At 40.5% G+C, this 22235-nt stretch overlaps 2 protein-coding genes across 6 annotated transcripts in view; one reads left to right on the top strand and one right to left on the bottom strand.

Moving 5' to 3' along the window:
* The first annotated feature begins 109 nt into the window (after positions 1 to 109).
* On the top strand, positions 110 to 21943 carry ATP6V1D (ATPase H+ transporting V1 subunit D). Its single transcript, XM_007095173.3, has 9 exons — positions 110 to 302; positions 4924 to 5041; positions 14107 to 14186; positions 15969 to 16036; positions 16984 to 17028; positions 18164 to 18267; positions 18857 to 18923; positions 20254 to 20332; positions 21277 to 21943. The coding sequence occupies exons 1-9, from the start codon at positions 262 to 264 to the stop codon at positions 21416 to 21418; spliced, it is 744 nt and encodes a 247-aa protein (XP_007095235.1). The 5' UTR covers positions 110 to 261; the 3' UTR covers positions 21419 to 21943.
* PALS1 (protein associated with LIN7 1, MAGUK family member) overlaps positions 16422 to 22235 on the bottom strand; it is a 99534-nt gene continuing 93720 nt past the window's right edge. For all 5 annotated transcript variants that reach the window (XM_042989944.1, XM_042989939.1, XM_042989940.1 and 2 more), the window contains exon 15: positions 16422 to 16896. In XM_042989944.1, the coding sequence (XP_042845878.1) occupies positions 16842 to 16896 (55 nt within the window). In that variant the 3' untranslated portion in view covers positions 16422 to 16841. The remainder of the gene's footprint in view (positions 16897 to 22235) is intronic.

Here is a 22235-nt window from a genome sequence, read left to right as displayed (position 1 = left end):
CGGGGGTGGAGGGGGGCGAGGCCTCAACATCCGGGCATCGTCTTTTTTTTTTTTTTTTTTTGTCCTCCCCAACCGCCCCCGCCAAGTGCCAACAGGAAGCGGAAGTGAAGAATGCGTGTGTAAGAATCCCGGCTGCCACTTAGCAACGCGAGGAGGTCAGGTGATACAACCAGCTGACTCCCGTAGAGGAGGTCCGTGTGGCTGTGGGTGTTGCAGCCACGATAGCCCGGCCCAGACTCGAACCGAACTATCATCGTCAGAATGTCGGGCAAAGACCGAATTGAAATCTTTCCCTCGCGCATGTAAGTAACAGAACGGGTCGAGCAGCATTCATAGGTTCATGAACGCCTGTTCGGAGCAGCGACCCCTCCATACCCTGGACTAGCAGGGAGGTTCATTGTTTCCTGGGTAGATCCTGAGCTCACCCCGTCCCTTTTCGTGAGTCTGGGACGACGCTTCCTGATGACCCCCTCACATATTCCTTTGAGGGAACCAGACTGGACAGATCCCAAGCCGTAGGAACAGTCTGTCTGAACTGCTGGTTTTTATGGAGGTCCGCAGTCTTTATTCATTAATCGAGCCATTCGTTCCATATTCCCTTATTGAGCTGGGCACTGGGTTTATAGAACTATGAATCGTCGCCAGTTTTGCCTTAGAGAGCTTACAGTTCAGCGGAGAGATGGACAGGTCAGCGAGGTTTCATAAATACTTTGAGAAGGGAAGTTTACTGTGATAAGCACATAGAAGAGGCTTCTAGGCCAAATTGGGGGTTGAATCGAATTGCACTAGCGTGGACGTCAGATTCGATCTTGGATCCCTTTTCTCATTTTCTAAGATCCCATGAAATGTTACCTGCGGCTGGAAGATATCCCTGAGTTTCCCAGGCACTCTTTTTTTGCTTCATCACCATTGCCCCGTGTTCAGACCTCTGTTAATACCACCCATCACACTGTAAAGTGGATATTTGTTTACATATCTTTCCCCCTGTACTGTGAGCTTTCTCCAGGAGAAGAGTGTCTTAATAATTAATCCATAGAAAGTCTACAAAAAATGTTCCTTGAGTGAACCTATGCCTTGGAATCTGCCCAGTTGTGGCCTGCCTTTCTCTTTTGTCTGAATTCTTTGGCAGGAGAAAAAGCCCTGTGTTTGAACAGTTGTAAAAGGTCTTGTAGTTTTCTCAAATGTGCCTAACAATGTGTGGAAAGTATAGATTGTTATTTTCTCTCTCTTCTGCCACTTCCTTTTGTCTTGTTTGTTTGTTTTTTCCAGCAAGGAGCAGGAAATCAGGTTTGCCTCTGACATTTAGATCTTTAGATTGTGGTCCTATTTCTTTGGGGGTGTTCTGTTCTTTTTCTTTTTCTTCATCTTGATCTTTTTCTTAGAGAATCTGATAATGCTTAAAATAAAAGAATTATATTCAAACTCACTCCTAGATTTCTTTCCAGGGTGGCTGCAGTTCTTAATGAAATGAAAGCGTTTTGGGATTTTGTTATTTTTTACCTTTACCTACTGATTTTCTAGTAGATATTTGTATTAGGTGGGAAGCAAGCCAATTGTGGAGAAAGGCACTGCCTGTAAAATAGGTCAGGATCAAGGCTACTTTGAAGTAGTGAGATCTGCAGAACTCCCAGTACTTGAGTTTGAGTCTTACCAAATGTCTGTGCTGAGAGACCACCAAATTCTAGCATGGCCTAAGGCCATCAACATGGCTGCCTGAGAAAGCTCAGTGCTTCCAGGAGAATTTATTGTTTGTTCTATCCAATACTTTTTTTTTCTTTTCTTCTTCTTTTTTTTTTTTTTAGAGAGACAGAGAGCAAGAGGGGGAGGGGCAGAGAGAGAGGGAGACACAGAACCCAAAGCAGATTCCAGGCTCTGAGCGGCCAGCACAGAGCCTGATGCGGGTCTCGAACTCATGCACTGCAAGATAATGACCCAAGCCAAAGTCAGACGCTTAACCAGCTGAGCCACCCAGATGCCACGACCCAATACTTGACAATAGGCTCCTGACTTCCCTTTCTTAAGGTATTCAGTAAAAGTAGCTTACAATTATGAATCCTTTCTTTACTTTTTGAGATGTATATGTCTATTCTATAACTTAGAAGTCCCTTTCTCAAGGACCTGAAAGCCATTTCTTTGAAACATAGATATTAGGAAGGATAGGGCCTCTGTCTGCCAGTCTCTGTGGGAGGATAGAATCCTAACTTCATGATTGCCAGCTAGTAGACACAGCTTGCCTAAAGTCATTTTTACTGACTAGCCCTTGGTAATTTTTCAGTTCTGTGACCCTTCTTGAGGCCGCTCTTAGTCCTCTCCCTTATTCCTTTGAAATACCCAACCACTTCTGCACAAATCAGAATGGAGCTCAGCTCTTTCTCCCACTGTTAGTGATTACTGAACAAATTCTGTTTTCACCATTTTAATGTCTGGCTGTGTTTATCTTTGATAGTAGTCAGAATGTTAGCATTTTTGTTTTGTTTTTACTTTGAGACTAAAGTGAAAATAAACTTCTTTGGGCTTATACAGGAAGACTAATAGGTTCCAAAAGGTGAAAACTGCTATTTAAGAGCACTCAGCTTGCTGATTGAGAGGAAAATCAGGTGCAGGAAATAACTGCTTCTCTAAATATTTTCCCTAAGGCTTAGCAGTGGGTATTTTGTCATGCAGTCAGATGCGTTTGATTCAGCTGAAAACAGTCATCATTCTAGATGAAGGTCATACATTTTTCCTATGGTCAAGTGGCTCTGAAACTTATAAAAGAATATGTGTTTTAAGAGCTAGGATATAAAATACTTTCGTGACTTCTGTGTCAGATACTTGCATCTTACAGGTTTTATGACATACTGGCTGTAAGTCCTTGGGCAAGTCACTCTTCAAATCTCAAGAATTAAAATCTGTTTCACAGAAGTGCCATTAGCTGGGAGGAAATTAAAATTAGCATGGTAAATTCAGTTTTATCAACCAGATTATCTTTTTTACAATAAACTTGCTGGAATCTGCAGTACTGGGATTTGACTTAAATTTGATCCAACCCTTCGAGCTCAAATTCTGGTCCTTAGTGTCAACAATATGATATGTTAAATGTACACATTGGGGAGGATAGCTCCAGCTCAGGCTGGAAACTGAACCAGCTTTGCTTAGACCTTCAGTGAGGCCAGTCAGTACAAAGTCAGCCACTGATAGTTTTCAAAGAGAGAACTGTTTATATGATGCTGTTTCTTTTTTTTTTTTTTAATTTTTTTTTAACATTTATTTTTGAGAGAGTGAGTCGAGAAGGGGCAGAGAGAGAGAGAGGGAGACAGAATCTGAAGCAGGCTCAGAGCTGTCAGCACAGAGCCTGATGCGGGGCTCGAACCCATGAACCGTGAGGTGAGACCATGACCTGAGCCGAAGTCTGGCGGCTCTCAACCTACTGAGACACGCAGGCATCCCCCGCCCCGTGTGATGCTGTTTCTAATAGGCAGCGTGGCATGTGGTTGAGATACAGTGGGACTAGGTTTGAGCCTTGATTTGAGCCTTGGACAAGGCACTGGAGTCAGAAATCTGTTTCAGTCTGTTTATTTTTTTTCACCTAGAGTGAGAAAGTGTTTCGTTTTTCTAAGTCTCATTTTCAAAATAATGTTTAAAGTTTATTCCAGCTATGGAATTATCTCAGTAACGTTTCCCCTATGGTAAAAGATGAGTAAAATCTAGGAATTTACCCAAAAGTCCATTAATACATGATACTTTGCAGTTTGTTACAACACTGGTAATATGAAATTATATCCCTTTATACAAATCATTTTATCAACATTATACAACATATTGTTAAATTGTATTACCCACTTTTTTTTAAAAATTAAATTTTACCTGGCATAGGGTAGGAAGGACAGAAATGTCAATTTCTGCTATTACTTTCTTGACTTGTATTGGGATTTCTGATAGGAAAAGATTGGAATAAGGAGGTAAGGAGACTTCAGTAGTTTGCCACTTCTCAGAAGTCTTTACTTATATGTGTCATTGTTTCCTAGAATCATTTACAAATTAATAAAATGATTGCTGGTAGGATTTTGACTGATGATATGAAAACATTAGTGCCACACTTTTAATAGAAAAAGTAATAAATGGTTGTGGTATAAAACTCAAAAGGTTAAAAGGAATATAAATATAATAGTATAAAGTAATCCATTTTTTTTCACTCAGTCCCATTTCCCAAAGGAAACTTATCAGTTTCTGTGAATCTTTTCTAGAACTATTCTCTGTATCAAAATAAGCATATTTATCCCTTATTTTGTATGAGTAAGAGAATATAAAATAGGGAGCATATGTAGATCTACCTTCCTCTTATTTTTTTTTATGACTGCATAACATTCCCTTGGAAGAACCATGATTTATGGGACACTAATATCCACCCTTTTGCTATTACATATAAGGCTGGAGTACTCATCCTTAACCTTGTGTATATTTTTGTGTATATGTGGGAGTAAATCTGTAGGATAAATTCCTCAAAGTGGAATTGTTGGTCCTGAGGTAAGTGCATTTCAAATTATGATATTTATTAGTGGACAGATTTTTTTTTAAATGCTTAATACATGTGTAATGGAAACACAGATATTATTTTAACTTACAAATCAAATTAATATTTTAACTATGGTGGCATTATAAGATAGAACTCCTGATAAATTTTATCATAATTTAATAACTAATTCCAGATATTGGTTAAAGAATTGTTTCTGTTTTAAATAAATGAACTTCTTATTTATGGAATGCTGAGGGTGGAAATCTACAGTATTGAGAAACCAATTAATTGTAACTGTCAGCACAAGTGCTATATATTCTTATTCTCATGACATCAAAGAATGAAGCATGATTTTAACACTGTATTGGGGAGATATTTGTATGTCTTTTAAACAGTGGGAATAAATGTCTCTAACTTTGTTTGTATAGGGCACAGACCATCATGAAGGCTCGATTAAAAGGAGCACAGACAGGTCGAAACCTCCTGAAGAAAAAATCTGATGCCTTAACTCTTCGATTTCGACAGATCCTAAAGAAGATAATAGAGGTAGAATGAACTGTTTTTAGAACAGTTATATTAGAGGTATCTAAGGAAAATCTAGCATGGCTATTGGCATTTAAATTTTTCTTTTAAGTTATTTTAATTTAAAATTTTGTCTTTTTATTATTTAAAAAAATTTTTTTTGTGTGTTTGTTTATTTTTGAGAGAGAGAGACAGAGTGTGAGCAGGGGAGGGGCAGGGAGAGAGGGAGACACAGAACTGAAGCAGGCTCCAGGCTTTGAGCCTGTCTGCGCAGAGCCTGATGTGGGGCTCGAACCCACGAACCATGAGATCATGACCTGAGCTGAAGTCGGACACCCAACTGACTGAGCCACCCAGGCGCCCCTAATTTTTTTTTCTTTCAAAAGTAAAAATACCATTATCACTGTAACAAGTTTCAGATTACTTAATAAAATTCAAACTCATTACTCTTGCCTGCAAAGCCCCACTTGATCCCATCTGGCCCCTGCCTGCCTCTCTGATCTCATTTGGAACATTCTCCCTACCATCTTCCTCCAGGACCTTTTCAGCAGCTGTTTCTTCTGCCTGAAATGTTCTTTCCTCAGAACTTCTTGTGATTTGCTCCTCTGGCCATTCTGGTCTCTTCAGAGAGGCCATCCCTCATTACCTAATCAGAAGTGACCACCATATTTACTTCTGTCACATTTCCTTATTTTAGTTGTAGTATGTATTACTGCATATTTTCTTGTTTGGTTGGTTAGTTCCTTGAGAGCAGAGACTTTCTTGTCCCTAGAACAGTGCTGGCCCATAGTATGTTTCAATTCATTGCTTTTTGGGTAATTGCTATGTGAATATGGAAGTATATTTAAAAAGTGAAAGTTATTCCTCTTCCCCTACCTAACTACCCTTGTTTCATTTCCCAGAGGAGTTCTTCATGACACTTTGATTTTTAGTCTTTCAGTCTCCCTGTCTGTCTTTCATGATGTTTTTAGCAACAGACATGCAATTGTTATGTAATTCAATAACGTTTCCTGGCTGCTCCCCCTGGCAGAGTTTGGACAGCTATCTACATCAGTGCATAGATTTTCCTTTTTCTTTATAGCAGCTGCATGGTACTCCATTGAATGGACAATGGAATTTAGCCGTTTTTCTGTTGATGAATGTGTAGTTTTACTATTTTTGGGGGGAGGGTACTCTTAAATCCTTTTGTGTATGTGTAAGAGTACTGACAACACTGACTCCATCTTTGGCCCTCCATCTTGTTCATGCCTGCACTATGACTTTGGGGCTATGTGTTCCAGGCTCTGTGGAGGTTAATGTTTGCCGTAACCAGAATGTGGGAAGGCTTGTCCTGATCTTCCCTAAAGTGGCCCACAGAGGGCGCCACTTTAGGTAACTAGTAGAGATGGCTGGCACACAGAAGGTGCCACTTTAGGTAAGTAGTAGAGGTGGTTGGAGGAGCTGCTCGAGGTAACTAGTGGGATGGTTGGTGCACAGAAGGTGCCACTTTAGGTAATTATCCTGTAACCACTCCACCATGCCCCTTGCTCTATAAAAGCAGGGGATTATGGGCCAGGCTTGGCGGACAGTAGCTCTTTGGGTCGTTAGGCTTCCTGATCCCTCCCTGTCGGTAAGTTACTGTGAGTAAAAGGGTGTAACCGGTTCTGAGAGGCTTGCGTTGTTTTTCTGAGTGCCTTCTCAGTGTCCCTCCTCCATCTTCTACCAGCCGGCAAGCCAGCCAGGAAACTGAAAGTGAAGCTAGCCTGGTCTAGGGGCCAGGGGTTGGGGGAGCCTGAGCTGGCTAGCCACCGCCATGTGGGGAGACTTGGCCGGGTGTGTGAGTGCGGGGGTGCCCTGAAAATGGCCAAGGGGTTGGTGTATAGCCTGCCTGAAACCGGGAGAGGGGGAGAAAAGGAGGAGGGAGAGTGGAATAGCAGTTGTGGCGGTGGCTTGGCAGTTGGTCTGTGTGTTGTGAGGTGCCATGGAGGGAGAGTTGGGAGTAGAGAGGGATTTGGAACGGACCGGAGAGGTGGCATTGGCTTTGTAAGAGGATGTGGGAGCAACACGTTCTTCCCCTAGGGTTGTTCTGTCCGGAGGAATCCAGCAGCGGGGTTGGGGGGGGTGGGGCACTTGGGAATGAGGGCCGTTGGTGGCGGGCGGAGGAGGGTGAGTGCTCACTACCTCGCAATAAAGGGAGAACTGTGAGGTCTCAGGACAGTTGGCGTCCTGAGGCCTGCGATCCCTGGGGTAATGGCTCTGATGAGGAGGATGTTTTCCTAGAGGGGGAAGATGATTTATAGGCATGCCCTTTGGTTGGAACAGAGCCCCAGGCTGCTTGTTTGCCTGAGGATGAGCAGAAGAAATTCCCATGCTCAGGAAACGACTGTGAGGGAATATTCTGCCCCTGACGTAGTGGAGCCAGTCAGCCACTTTAAGAAGGAGGGCCGAAAAAAGGGTGGCAGCTTGAGTGTTGGGACTGTGGGATACTGGGGAAGATGGTGTTCTGGTGGAGGTTTGGGACGTCAAAAATGGCCTCAGTTCCTGCTCAACCTGCCTTGTGACAAATACATGCCACAGTCCTAGGTGAGAACCACGGGCACTTAGCTAATTTGACTGGATAAATGCTAGTATTAAGATAACTTGGCCTAACTGAAGCCTGTCTCTGGCTTGCAGATGGCTGTGTCCACACATGGTTTTTCCTCTGTGGTGTCTCTCTGTGTGTTGTAATGTTCTTATTAAAAGGACGTCAGATTGAATTAGATTCTAGCCTAAAGGCCTCATTTTAACCAGGGTTAGGACTTCAACATATACCTCATGGGGACCCAATTCAGCTTTAATTATATATGTATATATCCTATATATAGTAATGAATAAACAAATTAGAGAATAAATAATGCATTACATACCAGTGTGCTGAACTTGTGACTGTGAGCCAACCATTAATAAAAACTGAAATATAATGGGAATAAAAAAAAAAAAACTTGGCCTAGCAAAGGGGATATTCCCTGATCTCTATGCAAGAACTGCAAGAAATTATATGTGAACTGGGAATGAAACCTGCCATTTATGCCTAGCATTTTAGAGGCCTAAACAAAGAATTATTTTTCTCTGGTATGGAAGACCTTATATTACAGTCAGCCCCAGGGACATGATATGGGACTTAGTATCTGTTCTTGTCCCTTTGGTTAATCAACTCATTTGCTATAGTAGCTATTATGGTGGCTGACTTAAGTCAAACCAGAAGAATCTGTCATAAGGGAAATAGGTTGAAAAATGGGAAAACAAAGGATCCTGCCAATGATAAAATGGCAGAGAGGGGGTCCATCAAGGTCTCTCAAAAATTATTGCCAAGATCTAATTTTATACAGGTCCTGGAGAGAAAATCTACACAACCCAGTTTGGTCTTGGTAAGCCTATGGAAGACATTGCTTAAGGGAAAGCAGTTTATTCCCTTGGAGGAAAGCTCAAGAAAACCAGGTGTGTTCCCCAGAGCACCTCTGCTAATAGGAATTTTGGGAGTGGATACACCTTACCCCTAGAGACTAGGGATTATGCTAACATTGCTTGCAGTAGGGGGCAAACAGATGCTGCATGTTGAATTAACCATTTATTGGTCTTGCACTTACAGACTACCAGCTCTAATAGATACTGGAGCTGAATGCACACTTACGGAATCCCCTTGAAATTTGGGGGGAAAGTAAAGGCAGTAGATATTTATGTGGGGCAGATTATCAAAGTTCTGCAAACTAGTCTTTACTTACAGATTGCAGACTTCCTGCCTGTTGTTTTCTAGTGCATATCTCCCACGTTTCTGAGTATTTTGGGCATCAATGTTCTGCAGGATCTGAATCTAACAACGACAGGTGGATTCAGTTGTGTATCCAAGTAGTGAAACTTGTTGTGGGTCATGGCAAAATGCGCACCTATACAGCTGCTGGTTTCTAAAGAGTAATAAACATAAAATGATATGAGCTACTTATTAGGGGGGGCATGATGAGATTATTGCCACCATTAAAGAATTAGAAAAGGTGGAGGTAATCAGGCCTGCTCAAAGCCCGTTCAGTAGTTGGTTTGGCCTATAATGAAATTTAATGGGACCTGGCAAATGACAGTAGATTATAGGGAACTCAGTAAAATTACTCTGCTCATCCATGCCATGATACCTAATACAGCCTTATTGTTAGGGGAAATCATGGCATCCATTAAGACTTATCATTACCTGCTAGACTTGTCTAATGCCTTTTCCAGCATTCATTAGGATGTGAATCCCAAGACCAATTTCCCTTCGTGTGGAACCCGAGTGACCTTCCAGGTGTTGCCCAAGGTTATCTCCTTAGTCCCTCTGTTTGTCACAGGATGGTAGCCAGAGATTTGGAAAAATGAATATTTTCAGAAGAGATGGTGCTTTATCATCATGTCAGTGTTATGTTAACTTATGATGATTTATCCTCCCTGTCTCAAGCAGCCACCTCATTCCAGGTGTGAAGTCTTGAGGGTGAGAGGTAAATACCAACAAATCCAAAGACTGGGTTAATCAGTAAAGTTCCTGGGCATCATCAGTTTGTGTAAGACCAGTGATGCCACAGATGGTCATTGATAAAATGTAAACCTTCCTAGTCCCTAAAACGGTAAAGGAATTATAGGCTTTTTGTTGGTTTACTGGGTTACTGAAGACTACTTATTCCCTGTCTAGTGATAGGGCAGACATTAAGACCTTTTATATGCCTTGGTTAGGAGGGGAAGCTAATGAGATTGGGGTGCAAACCAACAAGAGGCTATCCTAAAAAATGACAGTAAAACAAGTACAGACCTTGGGGATATTAATGCCAGCTGTGACTTAGATGTGAATTAGATGTAAATTCATGTCTAGAAGGGTTTGGTTGGGGCTTGTGTGATGGATGAAATGGGAAACGGATCCTGTTAGGATTCTGTGGCTTCAATTATGGAAGGAAACAGAAGCCAGGTAGAATCCCGTGGAAGCACAGGTATTAGTTATATATCTTGCACTGCAGCAGATGGAAGGCCTGAGTGATGATTTGCCTGTGATGGTACGAACCTCTCTGCTGGTAGGAGGATGAACTAAGGACAGACATGTTCAGCAAACCTAAGAGTGCCTGTGCCCAGGTAAGCACCTTACAGAAATGGCATGCTTATCTACAGAGGAGGAACCTCCTCTCTCATGAGCTGCACCTGGTACTAGGGCTGGTCACTTAAATCGACCCTGCCCAACTTCAGAATTGTCTGACTTTATGCTTCCTTCCCCGCCCCCAGTAAGGGAAGAGGTAGGCTCATCTCCAGCAGGTGCATAGTATACTGATGGCTGTTGCTGGGGAAACTTGCCTATTTGGCATTCCTCTGCCATCCAGCTGGATTCTGATGTACTTTGGTTTGAAGGAACTAATCAAAGTCAGTGGGCAGAATTGAAAATGGTATGGATTGTGTTGACACATGAGCCAGTGCCCATCAATTTGGCTGCTGACAGCTGGGCAGTGTTGTAAAGGTTGACAACCTAGATGCAATGATGACACAAAGAAGGCTGGGCTGTATTAAATAGACCCCTGCGGAAAGTAGAACTGTGAGAAGATGTTTGGGTAGTATGCTCTAAGCCCAATGCAGCCATCGAACAGCCATCCAAGTATGGCATATGTCCCTGCTCACTCCCCATCCACACTACCAGGCAATCCTGAGGCAAATGCTCTAGTCTGGGTATGAGCCCTTCAGCTGGAGAAAATGCTGACCCTGTCTGATGTAGCAGAATGGGTCCATCATAAATCAGGACACTGAGGTCCCAAAAGTACCTGAGAAATGAGATTACATTTTTCTGTAAAATATTCAGTCTACAAGCTGCTGACAAGAACTGCCCCCAGTGCCATCTCAAGCGATGGACCTTATGCCACACCCTGGGGTGTATTGGGTGGACTATAAACTCTGTTTCTCACTGGCAGATCTATTACATAAGCCCTTTGCCAGTATTGGGAGGGCACAAATATGTACAGACCTGTGTGGACACTTGCACAGGACTTGTACAAGCCTTAGCCTATAAAAAGAGCTAATCAGGCTGCAACTGTAACAGATTAACAAAACTGGAGAGCATGTACAAACACCCCCTACTCAGTGATCAAGGGACACATTTTACTGGCCATGATCTCCAAAAATGGGCAGAGACCTGGGTATATTATGGACTTCCCACCTGCCATACAGCCTCACTGTTGCAGGCCTAATTGAAAGGATGAATGGGCTAATAGCACATTAAAGACTTTATCATGGGTGGATCCCTGAAAGGATGGTCTCCAAGACTAACCAGCAATTCATCTCCTTAAAGCTATGCCCATAGCAAGACAGACATCTACATATGAACACCTCACCAGCAACACCCATGCAGTTTGCAGCTCTCATGCAGGTGTTATCTGGAGACCCATGGTCTGTTGGGGAGGAGGGCCTCCTTTTGTGATTGCTACAAGACCTCCCACATGGTTAAGACTTTAGTTCATTGAAAATAAACTTGGAATGCCTCCTCCAGGTGGCTTGGTATCCTAATCCCTTGGGGCCACGGCCTCCCATCCAGTAGTATTCTTAACCCTTTATTATGCATTGGTCAGGGCCCAATACATGCAAATAACTGCTTCTGAATTTCTGATGCTTGGTATTGAGGTAGGGTTGTTAGTGCAAACCGAAATGCCCCTGTACAATATAGGTACACCCTTTGATGATACTAAGGGGCAAAATACATGGGGTCTTTTCCCAGGGAAAATACCTAAGCCAGGGGTGTTCTTAGCTCATGGGGCCCAAACCACTACCCTGTTGTTTATGAATGAAGATTTGCCACATCTGTTGCCTGTAAAACATTTCTTACTGCCCTTAACCTTGCATCGTTAATGTTTCTATTGTGTCTGGAAACGTCTTGTCATAGGCCACCACTTACGCTGAAGTTTACAATTGCTCTGACTGCTGGGTCTGCAGAAAGCGTTGCTGGGAAATTGTAGTTCTAAGTATTTTCTTTGGTCGTACAGATCTGTTGTTGCTGCTGTGGTATAGAGATGCAAGTCCCCTCCCAATACCTGTCCGTAGGGTCATTGTGGAAGAATGGTGTGTAAAGGTTATACGGGCCGTAAAGATGTTGAGGGTAGAGTGTAGTAACGCTGACAGCACTGACTCCCATTTGTCAGTGCTCCATCTTGTTCGTGCTGCGCAATGACTTCGCTTGGCAACTGGTAGAGATGGCTGGTGCACAGAGGGTATCACTTTAGGTAACTCCCTTGTGATCTCCCCACCATACCCCCCACCCCCTCTATAAAAGCTGGGGGTTTGTGATCCAGACTTGGCAGAGATAGCTGCATAGCTGCCTGGATTGTTGGTCGCTCCCTGCATAAAACTGTAAATGGTCTGCAGTGCCTTGCATTGGGTTTCGGTCTCATGTCGTCTTAGCCTGGAAGATGCTCGACTGTCCCTTCTCCACCTTCTGACAGTATATGTACTGGCATTTCTCTGGAAAATCTTAGAATCTCAAGGATCTATTCATTTAAATTTTTGATGGATAACTGTCAAATTGTTTTCCAAGTTGTTATACTAATTTACATTCCTGTCAAATGATTATGAGAGCACCTATTCTCTCAAATTCATCATAACTGTGTATTAGTAATCTTTTTTATTTGTTGCCAATCTATGGGACTAAAATTGGTATCTTTTAATTTGCACTACTTTTGATTGTCAGGTTGAGCCTCTTTTCATGTTTACTGGTAATTTGATTTTCTTGGTGAATATCTTTTTGTAGAAGTTCTACAGTAGTCTGGTTAGTGTGTAAAATGCCAAAAATATTTTCTCCTAGCCTTTTTAAAAAATATTTCTTGTTTGGTGAAGTCTTTTTTTTCTTTTTAACATAGTACTTGGGTTATACATAATGCTTAGAAAGGCCTAAAAAGATTAAGAGAATATTCTGTACTTTATAGTTTTTTTTGAAACTAATGACTTCTGGGGAGAGAGAGAGAGAGAGAGAGAGAGTGTGTGTGTGTGTGTGTGTGTGTGTGTGTGTGTGTGTGTGTGTGAGTGAGAGAGATGTGAGGAGGTAGGGATTTAGCTTTATCATTTTGTAAGTGGGTGACCAGTTGAATGGTCTCTTTGTTACCAAATTCCCATATAGGCTTGCGGCTCTTTCCGAGTACTGTTCTGTTTCATTGTCTTATCTTTCCCATATGGGATGAATTTCCTTATTGTAGGTATACATTTTTAAAAATTTTAAATTTTTTTTTTTTTTTTTTTTTTTTTTTAGCATTTATTCATTTTTTGAGAGACCGAGCATGAGTGGGGGAAGGGCAGAGAGAGGGAGACACAGAATCCGAAGCAAGCTCCAGGCTCAGAACTGACAGCACAGAGCCTGACGTGGGGCTCAAGCTCACAAACCTTGTGATCATGACCTGAGCCGAAGTCGGATGCTTAACCCACTGAGCCACCCAGGCACCCCATTAAAAACAATTTTTCCAATGTTTATTTTTTGAGCAATAAACTGAGTGCAAGGGGGAGAGGGGGCAGAGACAAAGGGGGACACAGAATCTGAAGCAGGCTCCAGGCTCTGAGCTGTCAGCACAGAGCCCATTGCGGGGCTCAAACCCACAAATTGTGAGATCATGACCTGAGCTGAAGTTGGATGCTAAACTGACTGAGCCACTTAGGCACCCGTGTAGCTATATATTTTTAATACTTGGCAACTCTGCCCATCTGCCCTAACTTTTTTTTTAAAAAGGTTATTGAATATTCTCAAACATTAAATATTTCAGGTTTATATTAAAGCCACTATGCCATTAAGATTTTGACTGCATTGCAGTGAGAAAATTGGCATGAACTCATTCAGGAATAAGATTGGTCCTTCAGTAAAGATCGTTTTCTATTTCTTAATGTCTTTATTCTGATGTTTTAATTATAAACTGTATGGTTTTGTAACACTATTAACTGACCATAACCAAAACTGTTAAAACAAAATTGGATATTTTTGTTATCAAGTCATTATTTTAGGCACGCACCTGGCATAAAATACTGGTTATTAAAGAAATGTAATTTTGATGTTTTTTCCTTGTAATAAACTTGGTTGGATCAGTTGTTGGTTTATGCTTTTCCAGACTAAAATGTTGATGGGTGAAGTGATGAGAGAAGCTGCCTTTTCACTTGCAGAGGCCAAGTTCACGGCAGGGGACTTCAGGTAAGAAGACTTAATGGGGTGTTTTGAAAAATCAAAGTGCTTTCATGTTCATAATTTCACTTCAAAGCTGTTCTTAATGAAAACCATATAAGCAATAAAGACAAACGATGGGGGTGCAAGTGTTCGTTGCTACTACTCTGTCACCCTAACACTAGTGTCTTTATTATCATCCACATGTGTCTGTTACACAGTTGGAGGCACAGGGTACTTCAACATTTTATAGTTTGTTTTTTTATAAATTTTTTTTTAACGTTTATTTATTTTTGAGACAGAGACAGAGCATGAATGGGGGAGGGTCAGAGAGAGGGAGACACAGAATCTGAAACAGGCTCCAGGCTCTGAGCTGTCAGCACAGAGCCTGACGCGGGGCTCGAACTCACAGACCACGAGATCATGACCTGAGCCGAAGTCGGCCGCTCAACCGACTGAGCCGCCCAGGCGCCCCTAGTCTGTTTTCATTTAACATTGTATCATGAAAATTTTTTCTGGTTTTTACATAGCTGTATAACCTTTCTCTAAATGTACATAATTTATTAACCATTTCTAATGGTGGACTTTTGGGTTGATTTTCAGATTTTTTGAGTATTAGAAAAGATGCTGTAAACATCTTCATGTATATATATTTTTTTGTTTCTGTAGAATTACTTCCTTAGGATAAGTTTGAGAATGGAATTGGTTGTTGAAGGCCTTAGAGAATTTATGCCCTTTATCACATCAGTACATGCTTTACAAACAATATAAAATGTTTTTGTTTTACAAAGGGGGTTTTGCCAGTTACATTGTATGATTCTCCCCAAATAACCTTGTGAGGAAACCAGGCAAGCATTGTTATTCCTCATTTAAATTCAGTGCCTTCCTGAAGGCAAATGGCTATTTGGGGGCAGAGGTGGAAATTTTCAGGGTTTTTCATTTTTGTTGTCTTTACCCAATGACACAGTGTCTCCATTCTTAGTTTGTGTTATCCAGGAGCATTACCTAATGGGCAGGTCTTACAGCCTCAGGGGCAGAAGGCCTTTTGTGAAGAGATGGACTTTAATTTTGCCAGTGTTTGTGGGACAGCACCTTGCATTGACTTTTCTGGCAGAGACAGGGAATCAGTAGTATGAGTGGAATGTGAATGTGTTTTAGGGTGGTTATGGTGAAAACACTGCAAGAACAAACTGGGGAGTCAGACAAAACCAGATGGAAGTTAGGTTCCAGGTTAAAGGAATTAAAGTCCTGCTTAGCCAAATCTAGAAGGTTAGAAGGAACGAATTTTCTCTAAATTACATTAGCTGAATAAAAGCCCTTAAATCACCTTTCTGGCACCACATGCCTGACTGAAAAGTCAATCCGTGTACTTTAAAATTTTTTGTTATTTTCTTATGGTTAATTTTTTTATATTAAATATAATTTGTTGTCAAATTGATTTCCATACAACACCCAGTGCTCATCCCAAGTGCCCTCCTCCATGCCCATCACCCATTTTCCCCTCTCCCCCACCCCCATCAACCCTCAGTTTGTTCTCAGTATTTAAGAGTCTCTTATGGTTTGCCTCCCTCCCTCTCTGTAACTTTTTTTTTTTCCCCCTTAATGTTTTGAAAAATTGTTCATTCTTTACTCTTTGAGGCCCTCTTCTGGCAGCACAGATTTTTTTTTTTTTTTTTTTTCTTTTTCTGGAAAGACCATTCTCAGAACATACTTAATTGTGCTATCTCATCCTTGTTGAAATTACCTGATCGGTCTCTGTAGTTTTCTCACTCTAAAATCTCAACTAAATCATGGCCTTTTCTCTTTCTGCAGCACCACAGTAATTCAAAATGTAAATAAAGCCCAAGTGAAGATTCGAGCTAAGAAAGATAATGTAGCAGGTAACTTTTCAACCCTTTAGCATGCCTGGGAAGAAAAGATGACATTTATTTATTTTTTTAATGTTTTTATTTTTGAGACAGCACGAGTGGGAGAGGGGCAGAGAGAAAGAGAGAGAGAGAGAGAGAGAGAGAGAGGGGTAGACTGAGAGTCCAGAGCAGGCTTCAGGCTCTGAGCTGTCAGCATAGAGCCTGATGTGGGGCTCAAACCGATGAACTGCAAGATCATGTCCTGAGATGAAGTCGGACGCTTAACCAACTGAGGTGCCCCAAGAAAAAAATGACATTTAAAAACTAATGTGTTCATACAGCAAGATCTTCATGTCCTAACTAATCTCTTCTACTTAGAACAAGTTTATTGGCTTTACATGTTAAAACCATTGCCAGAGGATGGGGGTGGGGGAAATGGGGAGCTGTTCAATAGCTATAAAGTTACAGTTACACAAGATGAATAAGTTCCAGAGATCTGCTGTACAACATAGTGCCTATAGTTAACAATGCAGTGTTGTGTACCTAAAAACTTAGGGTAGATCTTGTGTTGAGTGTTCTTAACACACACGAAAAGGGACACAATAAATCTTTTGGAGGTGATAGATGGGTTGATTGGCTTGATTGTGGTGATGGTATTATGGGTGTACCCAGGTATCTAAATGCATCAAAATGTATGTGTAAAATATGTGCAGTTTTTTTCCTGCATTTTATGTATACCTCAAAACTGAAAGGAAGAAAATTGTGACAGATCTCTTATGACTCAGGATAATTTGATTATTAAATAGGAATGAACGCTTAAGATAGCAAGTTCCTAAATTCATTTATTGAAACCAGTTCCAGTTCCAGACAGTCTCTTGACTTTTGAGTATTTGCTGAAAAAGAAACACAGGGGAAGAGTGGTGATTAAGAAACAGTACTTCAAGGGCATGTTTGTAATTCACACGTTTTGTATTTAACAGGGGTTACTTTGCCAGTGTTTGAACATTACCATGAAGGAACTGACAGTAAGTGTGAAACTTGGGTAGTCTGTGTCGCTGGATTCTCCAGGTTCCTCTTTAAACTTTTTTCTGGAAAATGGTGCTAGATAGACCTTCTTTGATTTCAGTGGCTCCAGTGTGTTAGCAGCCTTCTCATCTGGTACGATTGGGACGATGGTTAGTTAAAGTGTTATGGCAGGGGTCTTAAAACATTGTAATGTCTTAAAATGTTTTATTTCCACCTAGATATACTTAAATATACAGTCATTTGCTATTAAAAAAAAAAAAAGACTTCTGTGTTGTCTTTCTGCATAAACTGCACCCATAATGCATTGCTTATAATTTCCAGTTTGAATTTCTTTAAGGTTTTAGACTCTCTGCTGAATCTTCCTAGATTTTATAGCTCAGCCTCAATTTTTTACAATTGTATTAGAATTTCCTAATTTGATAGCATTTTTTGGGTAGTAACACATCTTTGTTGAGTCTTTTCAAAGTAATCAACTTTTCTTCATAGAAACAACAGTTTTTGGTACTATTCTTTCATTGGTTCACAGAGGATATTTAGTACAGCTTGAATAAAGACATGGAGCATCCTAGAGAGTCACTTGTTAATGGAGAGTTACTGTACTATGGGCAGGCATCAGGCCATATGATACAAGGGAATGGGGCACAATGTGAATAAAGTGAAGGTTGGTTAAAAGCTTCTATAGTTATATTTAGAATAGCTTCCTTGGGGAGAAAAGTGTGTTCACTGTTAAGTCTGAACTCTGGAGAACAAACTGATGGTTACCAGAGAGGAGCTGGGTGGGGGATGGGTTACATAGGTGATGGTGATGGGGATTAAGGAGTACATTTGTGATGAGTACCGGGTATTATATGGAAGTGTTGAATCACTGTATTGTATGCCTGAAACAAATATTACACTGTATGTTAACTAACCTGAATTTAAATAAAAACTTAAATGCTTAAAACTTCACATCAAAACAAACATGTTCACAGTTCAGCATGCCTAGGGAGTAGGATGGGTACTTAATGTTTCCATTTAACAGGGGTTAGTGAATTTGTTTCTTCTTGGTTGGTATTCTTCTGACTTCTTTTTGGGAAATTTATCGGGAAGATTATTTACGTCTACTTACAAGTGTTGTCTAACTGGTTCTTTCAGGTTATGAACTGACTGGTTTAGCCAGAGGTGGGGAACAATTGGCTAAATTAAAGAGGAATTATGCCAAAGCAGTGGAATTACTGGTGGAACTGGCTTCACTTCAGGTCAGTAGCAGGAGAACTAGAGACTTGCGGCGGTTTGATATCTGAGAGCTGAGAGCCGAGAGGGGAAGCTTCAGGTCTTGAATCCACACGTCCTGCACTTACTGCTTTAAACTGTTTCCGTGACTTTATGTAAAAAAAAGCCAGGGATGTTTTGATTCCTTAAATGATGGCTTCTGTACCTTTGTGTCTACTTCTTACTACTAACAAAATGTGTGTGCAGTGGTATAGTTTCACTCTTGTGTAGGTGAGAACAGCAACAGTGGATACTGGATTTAAATGTAAATATAACCTAGTTTATGCATGAAAGCTATTTTTTCCCTTTTGTGACCAGTTAATGTAGATCTATGTAATAGTGCCTGATTCTTTCCCCTTGCCACTTTTATAACATTAGGCAAATCTGAAGTGAACAAATTAGAATAGCATAGAAATAGTATTAGCTCTGTGGAAATCTCACAAGAATTTTCCTGTTTGAGCAGATTGAAAAGTAGTCTTGGTTTCCAAATGTTCTCTACAAGTGCAGTCTGAGGGAAGCCAAGTGAACAGGACATGATTAGGAAGACTTCATGCTTACATTATTCTCTTATTTTAGACTTCCTTTGTTACTTTGGATGAAGCTATTAAGATAACCAACAGGCGTGTAAATGCCATTGAACATGGTGAGTGTAAGCTGCCGTGAGGCTCTTTGTTCACCCACTTGTCCACACCTCCACATTTGTTATGTAACTGCTGGGAATCCGGCACTGATCACAAGGTGAATAAGACCTTGCCCCTGTCCACAGTGGGAAGGGCCATGAGACAGCAGTAAAGTGTTACTAAGTGCTTTGATAGAAGTATGTTTATGATTTGGGGGTGAGTTACACAATGGAATGGGAAGTTAAAAGTTCTGAAGTGTTTTATTCATTCCTGGTTATGAATAAAGGGCAAAACTATTTTTCAAGAGCTCTAGTGTTTTCTTTAGTTCTTTCCAGTGATTCAGTAATCTTTTGAACACATTAAATATTTAACTTTAAATCCGTTTCCTGTAAGCTTTATGTCCTGCTCTTCTTGATTCCTAAACATTTTCCCATTTGATGCATTTTTTTTTTCCATCTCTTATTCTAAAACTACACTTAATGTTGGCACAATACTTTCCGTTCAAAGAACTCCGTTTTCATTAAAGAAATGCTCAGTTTTAAGGTAAGAAAGGAATAGATTTTAAACAGCACAGAACTTATTTTGGTCTTTTGGTGTTAAAGATGAGGTCATCTCATTTTTCAAAACTCTACACACATTTCCTGGCTGGTTGCTAGTGCCAGGCTTTGTCAGTGGAATTGCAAGCAAAACAAAATGGGTAAGGTTATAAATCATTCCAACTCTTCAGTGAGTTCAGTTTTTAGAAGCAGATAGGCAAATTGTATGTAAAATAGCACCTTATGACTACTGTAAAACTCTACAACTTAGTGCATTCTCTTTGCTTGATGATCTACTTTTTATCTTAATTTTTTTTTTTTTTTTTTTTTTAAGAGTGCGAGTTGGAAAGAGGGGCAGAGGGAGAGAGAGAGAATCCCAAGCAGGCTCCATGCTAAGCATGGAGCCTGACATGGGGCTTGATCTCCTGACCCTGGTATCCCTGATGATTTACTTTTTAACAGTGGATTGGTGTTCTGTTTAAACTAGCATCTGTGGTTCAGTGTTACATATTCATATAAATCCAGTATATTCAGTGTGGTGTATATTGTGATTCAGTGTTCTTGGTCTATAGAAAGGACACTAGAAAGGTATATACCAAAATATTTACAGTAGTTATTTTAGGGTGGTTGGATTATACTTTATTTTTTTTGTTTTCCAACTTTCCTGTATTAAATGTACATTAATTTTACAATTAGAAAAAGTATCCATTATACAGATGAGCACTGGCAGTTTGAAAAAAGGTTTGAAGTTCTCATATATATGTATACATATATATATATATATATATATACACATATCTATTTTTTTAAACCCTAGTCATCATTCCCCGGATCGAACGTACCCTTGCTTATATCATCACAGAGCTGGATGAGAGAGAGCGAGAAGAGTTCTATAGGTTTGTTGGAATTGGTCATTTTTTTGTTTTCATATTCCAAAGGCTAGATTTTCTCAGAGACATGTTGGCTTACGTTCTTTAGAATTAGCACAGCCTGTATTTTATTGTGATAAATGAGAAGCAAGACCTAATATTGACATAGGGCTATGGAGACTAATGTATGCTGAGTTTTGCATATACTTAAAATGTGGTACTCTAGAAAGTTAGGCCCTTAGGAGAAACTATTGATAGACTTGATTATTCTTTAAAATGAAATCCTAATTTAGATCGGGTGTCTCCCACATAAAAAGAAACTGGAATTAATCAGTTAACATTTATGTATTGCATAGTGAACATGCTCCAGGAGAAAGTATAAAGTACTGGGGGGCATTATGTAATCAGATAAATGACACCATTAGAGGATTAGCACAGTCCTCAGAAATGATGCATCTACCGGAGTTGGTTATGAACAGTTAGGCCTCGTAGGGACAGCAGATCCTCAATAGGTATAGTACACGGGTCAGTGTGCCAGCTTCCGAGAAGTGGGAGACAGGTGAAGGCAAGTATTCAGGAAGGATGTGGCCTTCTTGGATCTTGAGTAGCATCTGAGTATGATTTATAATCTTAATTATAAGAGGTTATTGTGTTTCTGTCCTTCAGTGACATTCAGGGTTGTGATCGAGATGGAATGATCCAAAATTTTATTAAATGTCTGAATGCTCAAACGCTGTTCCATTATTAAGGGGTGGATTTCAAAGTTTATTCAGTCTGGGATAGGAACTTTTGAAGTCTGTTACTAGCTTAAAATGTCTATGTTCTACCTCAAATACTTTAAAAATGGGTTATAAATCACTAAAAATGAAAGTTTTGTTCTAGTTTGTAGATGTTATTGTTACAAAACTAGAAGAAATCACATCTACTTAGAACTGAAACCATGTTCAGAAAATCCCCTCCTTGTTTTACAGGTTAAAGAAAATCCAAGAGAAGAAAAAGATTCTCAAGGAAAAATCAGAGAAGGACTTGGAACAGCGGAGGGCAGCTGGAGAGGTGATGGAGCCTGCTAATCTTTTGGCTGAAGAGAAGGATGAGGATCTTTTGTTTGAATAGTTTCCTGCTCTGGTTCTTTCATAAGCCCTAACATGGCACCATTTTAATTCACGGTGTGTAGGTTTGGTATGTGTGGCTATTTATTTTTTGGCCTAAGAATTTCACTGGTGGTAACATTTCCCAGGATGTTGGTTATGGGGCTGCCTTTGCAAAATCCTAATTCAGCAACCATTTATATCATGTGAGATTTGTAGACCTTGCCCAGGAACCTGTAGAATTTACTCTGCAGAAATGGTACCCTATTCTGTTTACATTTGTTACAAGTGCTCTGCTTACCAAGCATATTAGGAAATTCCCCTTAGGAAATAGCAGTGGCCTCAGGCCAGCTGTCACTGTAGCACCCTTTGTTCCTACCTGCTCCCTGAGATTGCTGCAGCCATCCTTGTGTTACCGTGGTACTTGTCTCAAGCTTTATGAAACTTTCACTATTTTTCCTTGCATGACAGGTCTCTGTCTTGTCTGTCATGGGAGTTCTGCCAATTTTAATGTGACTATGGTGTAAACAGTAAAATGATTTAAAAATGAGTTGTTCCTTTATTTAAGAAATTTACTGCTAAAATCAGTCACGTTCTGCTCAGATTGGCACATGGGATTGTTACCTAAAGCGTTTTCTCTGCAGACATGCAGGAGGTGGATAGCCTCCCTTTATCCCCTCTTCATATGAAGTGCTTTACTGATAAACTTACTGAGAGGACTGTTGAATTTTGGGGTACTCATAAATATTAGTGAGTTAAGGGGGGGTCATTAATATTTTCTCATCTAAGAAAAAATACCTTGTTTCTTACTCTCAGGTGGTAACTTTTTATCTTCTAAACTG

The sequence above is a fragment of the Panthera tigris genome, chromosome B3, assembly GCF_018350195.1.
Source record: "Panthera tigris isolate Pti1 chromosome B3, P.tigris_Pti1_mat1.1, whole genome shotgun sequence".
NCBI lineage: Eukaryota > Metazoa > Chordata > Mammalia > Carnivora > Felidae > Panthera > Panthera tigris.
Note: the sequence above shows the minus strand (reverse complement) of the source record. Positions and strands in the feature narration are given on the sequence as shown.